This window comes from Anopheles moucheti, chromosome 2 (assembly GCF_943734755.1).
Source record: "Anopheles moucheti chromosome 2, idAnoMoucSN_F20_07, whole genome shotgun sequence".
Taxonomy (NCBI): Eukaryota; Metazoa; Arthropoda; class Insecta; order Diptera; family Culicidae; genus Anopheles; species Anopheles moucheti.
In genome coordinates, this window is record NC_069140.1 from 14,499,579 (window position 1) to 14,511,786 (window position 12,208).

The 12,208-nt window shown below is 42.5% G+C and overlaps 1 protein-coding gene across 1 annotated transcript in view; it reads left to right on the plus strand.

Annotated features, from left to right (window-relative positions):
* Nucleotides 1-876: 876 nt before the first annotated feature.
* The window catches only part of LOC128298678 (uncharacterized), a 36,568-nt gene continuing 25,236 nt past the window's right edge, over nucleotides 877-12,208 (plus strand). The window contains exon 1 of the mRNA XM_053034450.1: nucleotides 877-1,522. Within this exon, the coding sequence (XP_052890410.1) occupies nucleotides 877-1,522 (646 nt within the window). The remainder of the gene's footprint in view (nucleotides 1,523-12,208) is intronic.

Here is a 12,208-nt window from a genome sequence, read left to right on the forward strand (position 1 = left end):
GGTAAATCTGACACCGACAGAATGTGCGTGGAATTATTGGGGAGACCTGCCAGTATTCATTAGTCATAAATTATACTGTACCAGCCAAGTTGTTCGTGTCGAATGGCGTGGCTTTGACCACCCCAAAACATCTGGCACGCAACATGCGACAGAGTATCGTGTTCGATTTGGAATTTCGGAATAGTTTTGTGTATGTGTGTGTTATTGTGGGTGCGTGTGTTCATTTGCCGAAGGTGTAATTATAACTGTCAAATAAAATTAGTAACAGAGGTTGGATACTTCAAAGCGGTTTCAGTAATTATTTCCTGAATTACGATGGTTTATGTTGTTAGTTGTAAAGTTGTTTGAAGCGTGTGTAAATTAGAGGACTTTTTGTAAATACTTTAGGACAATTGCGTGATGAAGGACACTTCGATATCCACCACTGTGTGCTACTGCATGAACTCGTAAAGTGTTCTATTTTTTAAAATCTTTTTTATGCTCGTTTTATTGTGCAACAGAAGAAAATGATCGATAGTTGAAGAATCTAAGCAGAGTGATCCGGTAACTGCTTGCCTTACGATGAATCGTACCGTGTAGCTGATAGTTTAATGTCTGTGATAAGGAAAACGTTTGAGATTTCAGCTGTGCAAACAGACCTTCCTGCTTCTGTGATGGTTTTATAGTGATATATCGGTGTGCTTGTGCTTGTGACAACGGATAACAGGAGAGATTCCTCAACGTCCTTGCCTCGTGGACGACTGCTCAACGTATGGTACGTCCGTAAAGGAAAAGGCAGTGAGAACCCCGGTGCGGATTGGTTAGTTGTGACGTGTTTGATTGGTCATCGATAAGATAAAAGGAATCGTGGCACCGCCCCCCGGGACTGCCAGAGCTATGATATCAGTGAAACGTCCGAGTGTTTCAAGCCACCCAAGTGCCCATCATCACCATCACCATCATCAACCGCATCACCACCAGCACCACAAACAGCACCATCAGCTGCACAGTCTCCAGAACGGTGCATCCAGTGCCAGTTCGGTTACCTCGGCACCCTTGGTAACCACGACTTCGGCCAACAACAACCGTATCATTCGAAGCCGAAACCAACTATCCACTGGTGGCGAGCAGCACCAAGAGGGCAAACATTTGCACCCTGGCCATTGGAATCCTCACAGCGGAGGCTTCGTGTCCAATGGCGGCCCAGGGGTAGGATCGTTCGGTGGTGTTGGTGGTGTTGGTGGTGGACAGGTGAATCGACCCACCGGATCCGCCTCGTGGACCGGAACGGGCAGTGGTTGTTCGATCATAACGAACGGCGGAAGTCTCTACTATAGCAATAGCAACGGGGGCTACGGTGTAAGCACAGCTAGCGTAAATCCCAAGATACGAGACATTTACGAGTTCGACAGCTTGTTCTTGCTGCCAGCCTGTGCCTTAACGTCGGACAAGGCGTCCAATCTTCGTAAGGATCTGGCCGCGTACGATTTCGACATTAAAATCCTGGAGGACAGTCCACGAGGATCTCATAACGTTTGGCAATGTAAGTGTAGGAGTGTGTGTGTTTGGAGGAAATTTTCATTTTTCTTAGTTTGTTTTCATGACTTTCGAACCTTTTATTCAAAACGGGCGATTTCTCGAATGTTGTGAAACATGGATTTTACTAAACAATCGACTTACTTTACAACCATGATGCTGGGCCATAGAATGTTTGTAGTGGTCGTATAAACAATGTTTAGATGGCCGGTGGCCGACCTTCTTCAGACAAAAATATTTTGAAAACAAAAATAAACATTTTTTTTCATGTGCTTCATGCTTACTGTTGTTTAATCTTACGAAAATCTTTACGACTTTCCTGGCGGCTGATCTTACAAAAAAATGTACAAAAATAGGTCTCCAGATGAAATATAGTAACCGCTAAGCGATTTCGATCATATCTCTTCTGCCAATCGAACCATTATCGTATATGAAGTTGGTTTGATATATTTTAAATGCTTGATGATAAATGATTTAATTTTAAATGCACAGAAAAATCTGCATGCATTTAAATTATGCAAAACATTCCGGAAGAAAGCTGGCAAATTGTTCGCCTCGCAAGCATCTGACTAGCGATGGATTCATTAGGAACGGATTGTGTATCAACTTAAGTTTGATTATGTTTATCAATTGCTACCACTACAATTACCTGCTCCAAGCGCACCCAGTGTTGTCTATTACAATTTGTGATATTCATTTTATGGCTCCATTTGTGTGCTGCCTGCTCCATGTACAGTATAAGATGTGCTCGGAATTCGTTTCCGGATGTTTAAGATGACTGGTTCACTGTTCACTTCAATCGAAATGGAACACGAGCAGAGCATCGATAAAAAGCAGATGCTCCACTACCTTTAAAGTCGCGCATCACATCTGATCGATTTCTTAACGGGGGGGAAAATGTATAGCTGACGTCTGCGGCGTTCGGTATCAGGTGTCCGGTAAGGTGCGTTGTCCGGGGGGAGCGGGTTGGGCAAAGTTTCTTTTTTCTGCCGTGCATCATTGGGCGCACATGTCTCTTTCGCAGTGCTGCAAGTTAAATGTTTGTTTCCGGTTAGGATTTGACGATATCGGAGCGACTGGGTTGGACAACTCCCCCCAGGTCCCGGTCTCGCTGTTGGCAGAAGGTGCATTTTTGTTTGGCAACTCCTCCTATCTGCTTGTGCCGCGAGGCGTTTATGGAGCGTTCAATTGACTGGTTTTGTCGCTTTTAAAATTACAACGAGTTCTGTCATTTGGACGTGCGCGTAGCAATGATGTCGATGTCTTCTTCGTCTGGACATCAGCCCGCATCACTTTCACGCCTTTCGGGCATCGTTAATGTTGGCTTTCGCTGTTTTGCCATTTTCGTGCCTGATGGGGTAGAGAAAATCGCCCGTGAAAATGCCGCGTGATGAGTGAATCGTCGTATGCGCGTATGTATTGTGTTTGCTTCTTCGACATCGTGTTGCGCACAATTAAGATGGGCTCACAGTCTTGTTTTTTTCTTCGATAAATGATCGCAAATTTGAACATTTCAATAACTTTAAATTTCAAGGGCATGCTGCAAATTGCCAAAAAATGATCTAATGTAATTTAATCACTTAGGTACTTTCAAGGCCCTTAGGTTTTGAGGTATGAGTTGATGTATTGATGATGTATTAATTATTGTTTCTTTCTCTATTTCCAGGTAAGTTTTGATCGGAAGGTGATTCAGAAGACAAAAGAAAAAAAAATACTCGGTGAAGGTAATTTAAAAATTAAAAATAAATAAATTATTCTGTGAGCAATAATAATGCAATCAGAAAAAAGGTAAAAAGAGTTACGTATAGACTATCAGATTAAAAAAAATATATTATTGAATATGTGAAAAAAAACATATAAAACACAACTTACGCTTTCTGCCGCTGATAAACTTTGCAAAATCGACGAAATTGGGCATAAAAAATATGGCCTAATCTCTTCTTAGCGCAGAAAGACTTAACCGTGACGTATTAACGTGATAAATTGCATTGATCGTGTTTTTTAAACGTCCGTTTGGTTCATTAGATTTGGTGTATGATTGATTGAAATTCCCCATCGATACCATAAAACGAGCGGTGGTCCATCACGCCGGGAAATGGGAAAGATATAGCATTTTTTTGTTGTTGTTGCATTTTTTGCGCGCTTCACATGATCTCTCTGATTTGGACCATTTTTCATGTGTTTTGCCAACAACAACAAAAAAATAGGCCTCACCTCTTGTCGAAAATGGCTTGAAGCGTAAATGATGTTTTAATTATGACAAACGACCTATTTTTGAAAGACGCCGTTGCAAAGAATGTTGCTCTAATTTTGACTCCGCTTCAGTATGTGGAGGAAGAAATGTGTACGTTGAACTCTTCTCTCCTCTACGCACCGTTTGCGATATTGGGTTTGTTTACCGTGGTTGTAATTATTGCATATTGCATATATCGGTGTCACAGTTCTTTCCCATAATAGTCAAGTACGTTACGTGAACCAAAGCCGTTACAAAAGTATGCTTGGAGCTGATATGTACAAGTATTTCTATTTATATTTACGATATATTATCAGGTTGATAGAAAAAAAAATGTAATGGAAAATGTTATTAGAATCCAATACCGAGAATAAAATGTTCTCATATTGAAAGCATTAATTGTTTCTTGGAATTAAAAAAGAAGCAATTTTTTGTCTCGCTGCTAAGCAACGTAAAACCAATCAATAACATAAATGAAAACAAAACCAACATCACAAACAGACAAACAAACAAGACGGATAGTTTTGATACGTTGTGATGAACATGATCGTTCGATCGTGGAAAAGAGGTTACTGTCTACACAACGGTGCACATTTATGGTAAGATCTGCGCAGGTTTTCCTGAAGGGGCGAGATACTCACAGCCATGTATCCCATGAGCTTTCCAAATGATATATTTATGCTGGTTTTCCGGTACATTCCGGCATGATAGAAAACTAGGTGGCAGTGGAGAGAGAGAGAGAGAGAACGAGAGATAGGGAGTGTAAAAGAAAGAGAAAGAATAGGCGGCTGGCGCATACAGCATAAGAACAACAATTAACGTCATTTAAAAGACGATTGTTAAAGGGTTGTTACATTGTTTTTTGTTTGCCTCTCCACTATTTGCTTGGTTGCGCCACAGACGAAGGGTTTTATGACGGTGTCTTGAGGTATCGTTTATCGTGGAAAGGAAAATGAAAACAGTGTTTGATTTTTTTTCCCTAGATTCGACGTTGTTTTTTTATGATCGGTTGGACATTTGTGAGAATGTTTGACTGTCGAACGTTGATCTGGATTAATAGCATTACAATAAATGTTGCTACTCGAACATTAAATTGGTATTCTTGCTGTGGTATGGGCGGCCTCGGTTTGAATGCATCGATTATCTTATTTATGTAGCTACAAAGCTGTTGCACACTGAGCATCGGCGTAATTGTAATCGGCATGGGAAAATCGTACGAGCATATTACGAGCGTCGGTCTAATGGCGCTAAACGCGAAACAAAATGAAAGACTTTGCGATCATGTACCGGCAGAGCGATCTGGGAATTTTGCATCCCGCTAGATGAGAGCACCACAAAGCAAAAAGCGCTTAGTTTCGCACTCGTTCTCGGTGGTGTGTATATAAATAATGAAGATAAACTCCAATGCTGGGGTATTTCATTAAATCGGTCCATATATTGCGGGTTGGAAGGTTTAAAGCTTTTTCCGTTTCTCTTAGGCACTGGGCTTTTTTTACCATTCGCCCATGGTAATTCGGCGAAGGTATTTCGACCGATAATAAAAAATCCTCCAAATCATGGGAATATCACATGAGCACCAGCGTTTCGTGTTTGTTGCTTTTCAACCAAAACAAATACCCGTACTGCGTAACCGTTACGGAAAGGCTGTGTGTGTTCTTTTCCTCACAGCCGTTTGCCTTTACGTGCGAACGTTTGAATTTGGGGAATAAAAATTGAACCGTTTGTTAACGCTCGAAAGCGGTGCCGACGATGCCCATCTTTTGCCTTTTGTTTTTGCGCAGCTTATTTCCCTAAATGTTTGATGGGGTTAGTGTTTGATTGTGCTAAGGTTAGAAACGCAGAACACAAGCTGCAGCCTAGCGCGGGACCCATCGGGTAATGGGAAATCAATTCAAGATGGACAGGAACAGCAGGAACAGAAAGGCAACGAATTGGTGATACTCCATTCCATACACCCCATTTAGCTCGCCCGTTTCTGGTGGTTTTGCTCTAACCCAAAACACCCCTCTTTTCTAGACGCGATTCCTCATCGAGGGTTAGTTTCCACTGCTGTGCTTCTACAACGAGAGCCCCGCACAATCGGTTGAAGGAAAAAACCTTGCCCTGATTTCGTCTTGAACAGCATAACTGTTTTTACTTTCAAGGTGTTTTTTTTTCTATGTAGTGTTGTGAAGTTTAAAAGGGTAGAAAATCAATGCTTTTTTGGATTTGAAGAAGATAGGACCCGAACTACGGTAAACTGAATCAGACGGGAGTTTCTTGTTTGAAATAAATAAAAAAGAGGATATGCAAACTTTTTATGACCATGGTAACAATGTGATCCTCCCTTGTTCTAGGCAGAACTTTCATGCTGATCATCACTCGAAAAAAAAACTGATTGCAAATTTTAAAATGACTTTAAAGGCTTCAATGCTTAAAGGATTAATCAAACTTTTATTTTCTTTGCATTTTTGTAATAACGCGAGGTTCAAATTCTTGAATATCTCTTGTTGTTTATTTAAAATTCTTGAGATAATGATTAATTGAAAAATGAGATATTTCTGCAAAAAAACATATTCTATTGCAGCTTAAACATTACAGATAATAATGTGCTGGAAACAAAATCTGTGCAGTATTGAAAAGTGGATGAATGTAAAATTATTCTTTTCAATGCACACACTTTGTGGATCACACTGGAATAAGTATTAGGCTCGCAATACAAATCAAGAAGAAATGAACATCATCTCATCTTAAAGTATCTCCGCAGAGCGATCCCTGATCGCCCAAAGAAGCAACTCGGTGGTAGATAATAAAGTTGGCAATACAATACAGAAAAAAAGGCAGTAAACCCCTTCATGACCTAAAATAGGAAAACCTATTTTAACGGGAACTAAGCGCGTGGTTTCGGTAGTGCTACATCCGTAATGGAATATTGAGGTACACCCGATGGGTACCCGATGGAAAAGGTGCGTTCGGAAACGTTCCGCGCTGGTGTGGGAAGCCAGTTGAAGCCCTGTGCAATCTCGCAAAGAAGGTTTTTGAGAAAAATAGCTACAAAAAAAAGCCCTACAGTCGATCTTACTCTACGCGATCAGTTGCACACGATCATATTCATTCCCTCAACCGAATGCGGATTAAAAGTGCGAGGACACTCCTTTTTCTGAGTGCAACACAGTAAGTGTAATGTTTTGCGAAATTCCGCACACTTTTCTGTATTTGTCAAAAATATCAAAAAATAGGCGTACGATCAGTTATCAGTTATGTTTGATTTTGCCTCGAGTGGCTTCCTAACAAGCTCTCCCATGCCGGAGTTTCCACATGCTATTTCCACTGTTCGTCAAATTTGTGGTTTTTGCTTTCCACGCCCCCAAGTGTGTTTGCCCCTTCTGGCCATGGCAGAGATGGAAAAGATTGGATTAGCTGCGAAAGGGGGACTAGTGGCTGAACATCGTTAGTACCTTAACTTGTGCACCCGGTCTAGATGATACGCGATGAAGAGTACGTGTAGGAGTAACTGAACCGTCCTGAAAGCAGCTCCCATCTATTCTTGGGCACGTTTCCGCGTCTGCAAATTACGTCGCACCACCACGTCGCCTGCCGAAGACGGGTGTGTGTAATTGTGCGCAGACTGAGTGACTTTCCGGGCCAACTAACGGTAGTTCCGGTGAGGTCAGAATGAAAGTGAAGTTTTTTGTACGACGACGCGCGTGCTTGGAGGCGGTAGGGCAGAGATGAGAAATGGCTGTGGCCCACGTGGAACTTTTGATGAGTCAAATGCAGCACATACGTACAGTGATTCATCTGGGATGTTTGATGTGAATTGGAGCAGATAATTTGCTTGCTTAGGAGGACTTCCTTACTTATCAATCGTGCTGAATGACATCATGGAATGTACCAATGTAGTTATTGCCATTTTTGATGAAGGAACTATTGAACTTCATGTCATTTGATTACATGTGGCTTTGAGTGGTTTGTGTCATTTCTTGTTGAGTAAAATAAAGTTGTGTCTTTCGTTTCGATAAACTTCCTTATTCTTATTGTGTGGACAGTGTGTTTGTTTGAGCTACTCTTATTTAAATTTTTTATAAAAACAACTCTTTATTTCTTGAGTTCCTGAAGAATTTCATCAGATGTTTAGCATTTAAAGCGTGAGCCTTGTGTTTATAAGGATGCAGAGTCAGCAGAGTTCATTCTGCTACCCATATCCATTTGGTGTCACGTGATGGGGTAATGTTGTTGATTTACTCCTCTGCAGCGCGCAATTGGGGGTGGAGCTCAGACGTCGCCGTCTGGACTGGTGGAATCGTTGACGGTGGTCTAACGCAAACATGGCAGACAGAGGAACGTAACTGTCGCTGCAGCCTCAGACGCTGTTCGGAAGCAACGGTTTTCTCATTGTTGTCTGACTCAACCTTCTTCTGGCCTTCGGGTTTGTTCATCTCTCATCGAGGAAGTGCAATGGATGGACAAGGTTAAACAGATTCCCGATTAACGACTTCCTGCATTTACAAGCGATGTTGATACAAATCTCTTGACCAGTCTCAATTCGAGTCTCTTCGATGTTCATGAGTGTCTAAATAAAATAACAATTATAAATCGTGTGTGGAAAAATCTTCCCGAATTCCGCTGATCGACCTTCCCACGTGGGAACGGGTGGACCAAATGCAAATGTGTGATTAAATTTACTTAAACGGCACACAGATTGACACTTTCCCACCAGAGGGCGCTGGTTAGTTACTGACATTATTTGCGATTCTCCACTGCCTTCTCACTAAACGGTTGTTTGTCACTTTCTTTACGGCCGCCGGGGCGCTGTTTGTTTGAGTTTCTGATTGATGGTAAACCATCAGTTCCGGGGGTTTTGAACGAACATGGTTCCGTTGCGTTCCGAGTTACACGCGAGGTTTTCGGGCGCATCGTAGGAGAAAGTGTGTGCTGGAGAGATTGCGACCCCAAACGGAAGGAAGGATATGTCAACGGGAGATATATGTCTTACCGCGGTAAGACTGCTAACTATCGTCGTGAGCAATGCAACGTGCACTGACGTTTCCCGTCGAAAGACGATCTCGCATAAATCACACACTGGGGGAACTGGCGGAACTGTGGTACTACAGCTTAATTAATTATCCACTTATTCAAACAGCGGCTTTTAGAGGGTTGGACACTTAGGTTTGGTGTCGTTTGGAGTACTTTGAGGGAACGCCAACTATTGACTAACGCGCATTCGAGCAGTTACATGACGAAATTCCTCTTCTTCCACCACAGCAAACAAGTTGCAGTGCGCGAGTGATATGCAAACACACTAAATATTGTTTATCACCAGTACTTTCCTTCGCGATTACGCTGTTACTTGCGTGCGTGCGTGTGCTCGGGAAAGCGCAATCACCAGCAGAAAAATGATGCGCGAAAATGAGGCAAATCCCGCGTGCTGCCGTTTTTTCAGTCCGCAAGGTCCGCGAGGAAAATCTTCCTCGTCGCTGCTTCATTAAAAGTTCATTTCGATAAATTTGCAACGCTTTTACGTTTTTCACTCCTTCACTTTCATATCAACCCCTGGCCGCCGACGCTGTGGCGCCGCATCACGATCGCCGTCCGCGTAACTGCGTCCCTTTTTGGCGTTACCATACAATTCGTGATAGTAAGGAATAAAATTGAAAAGCAAAGCATAAAAATAAAATGATGTTACGTTGTGGAGATGATGCGCTGGATGCCGTTCGTCCGCTGGCTGTTGCATGGGATGAGTCTGAAATCGGCAAAACCCTCCGCTGGTGGGTTGATTGTGCCTCTTCACTGACGTACGTCTGGGGGCCATCGCATGCATAACTCATCGCGTGCAGATGTCATCACGGATGTGCGCTTTTGTGCCCTCTTCCAGGTGGTGGGCTGTGGCTGCTGGCCTGTTGCAAAAAGGGAGTCATAATTAACCCTTCTCTGCCTGCTTCGTATCCTTCCGATAATTTCCAGCTATTCACGGGTTTCTGAGAGGTGTGTAGGCGGTCAGTGGTGCAAATTTTCTCCTACACGTCCCCCGTTTATCTTACACATCCCCAAGAGGAAGTAATGGGTGTGGAAGAGCTTTCTTTTGTGTTCAAAAAATATATATACTGTAGTGTCCCGTTGGCACACGTTAGTAATGCTCCCCATGCTCCCCAAAACAAAACCTACGCAGATGATGCTTGTGCAAACGCCTCCAACGTCAGAAAAAGTGTGACTCAAAAGCGAAATACGAGAAGATCCTCAATGACGCAAAGCTTTTGGCTGTGGTACGATTCGTTTTGTTTGAAAAAATCATCTTCAAGTTCATCAACGAATTTGAAGGGATGGTGTAACGAAACAGCGACAAATGATTTAAATATATTATTGTGTGAGATGTTCGAAAAAGGCAATGGTACGATTGACTCGTCGTAAACCGTTTATAGCGCCTACCGACAGCGACGTATGAAATCGAGCATTAGCAATTATGAAGCGCTGTATATACTCTATTAAAGCGTTGCGCTTAAACGGTATTGCCTTTTAGGCCCGTGTTCGGGGGGGAAAAAATTCGTAGCGCTTTCCATTTCGAATGACGTGACCTGCAGCGGAAGGTTTATCTAAATACCATCACCAACGTCCGGTGCTGTCTGTTTGGGTGGCTTCCTACGTTACGGTGGGCTTCTGGTTTCTCATGCTTTTAACGCTTATGGATGCTCCGAACGGCGGCTAGGTCTAGACGGCCACCAGGAAATCCACCCCGAAGGCAGGCGCCTGAAAACGATGGAACTATCTACCATTTTGCATCGGCACGTTCTGATGCGGACGCGGGTGCCGGGCGCATAAGATTAGTTTCTCCCGCCTGATGGACATCGGAACAAGTGTTGAAATTACAGGGATTTCAACACCATCGCCGTACCATTGCTGCTTGCCGAGAGTTCCCAGTGAATGAATGTGAGTTTAAAAGTAATACCGGTGTTAAATAATATGGAGCCAAACGATTATTTTACGTCTGCCTGGAGGCTGTGCTTCCGTTCATCTGCTCCTTAGCAGAAGTGTAGTGCATGTGCAGAAATGTATCGTGGATTAAATTAAGTTTCATGTATCAGATTGGAAAGATTGCTGGAATAATAGGGAACTCAGGTTCTTTGCCACTACCGAAGGGCCTATTTTGATTGAACAGTACGATAGAGATATCCATGGATTTAACAGGGAGTAAGACATATTTAATTCATATTTAATAGCTTAAATAATATTGTAATAATTACTTATTACAGTGTATTTCAATGTTCTTCGTGTTGATTGAAATTATTATACGCAACCATCATCCCACTCAGATAAGCTGCATTTATGCAACCATTTGAGTTTAACTTGGACAACACTCGCTGGTTTGAGTGTAAATTAAAACTTTATCTCAAAGTTAACCGTACGCTAGGGAGAACCGTTCCGCCTTCCATGTCGATCATCAGTGACAAGAAGCGTTAAAGCAGCTGCTCAAAATAACACCTCTAACTTGGCTGTAGTTGGTTTATTATCATGCAGGAAAATCCGGTTCTTCAGCACCGTGCCTGTGTGAAATGGGGTAAGAGACTTTTAATGGTTTCAGTATGCCAATGGGTATGCAATTTTCCAATCACACGATTGATCTCGAAAAGCGGGATCATAATTAATTAAGCATCGATTCCTTAATTATTGCCCTCCCGCCTAGAAAGAGAGAGTGAGGTGTCTTTTGAGGCCAAACAGAAAAGGTTCACCCGGCAGGTGTACTCTGTGGTGAGCAAGAAGGATACGCGAACCTGCTTATTACGGTTGGGAATAGGTTTAGCAAAGGGTGGTATGGTTAAAACCCCGAGACAAAATTGAAACTTTTCTCCCCGGTGTGAAGAAAGTGGGTGGTGACAGACAGACAGGGTCTCTAATCACGTCGGGAGACACACAGGTGTCGAAAGCCAAAGGCATAACCTTTTCGATAGCATTTTTGTGTAACTCTCGTTATGAAACGTATTTAGAAATTGAGAAAAATTAAAAAAAGGTACAGAGGGTTGAAGGAAGTTAGGCCTTCTAAAGCCTTTTCCTAATGAAATGGCAACCAATCTCATGATCATCATCGGCTTACCGGGCATGGTTAATAGAAAGTTGCGGTTACGATTTACCGAGGGCAGGTCCTGTGTTATGATGCATATTCCTCCGACCTATTCTGCGGGTGAGGACATGTAGCAAAACACCAAACGGGACTGAAACTGTTAAATTCCCAGCCTCAATTCGGAGAGGTATGTTATTTTGAGCTGATTGTTTCCCCGCGCTGGAATTGCTTTGGTCAGTTTCTTTAGCATATACACGGAGCATAAATGGAACCGATTTCTCCCGAGCGTTATGAAACATGATATAGTGTAGTGTTGGATGCTTGGTTGCTTGCAGTTGAGTTTGGTAGGGTTAATATGGAAATAATTCAAAACTGAGAATTGAATAAAAAAAAGAGACTTCCGCCAAGTGCATGGTGAAACCTATTAA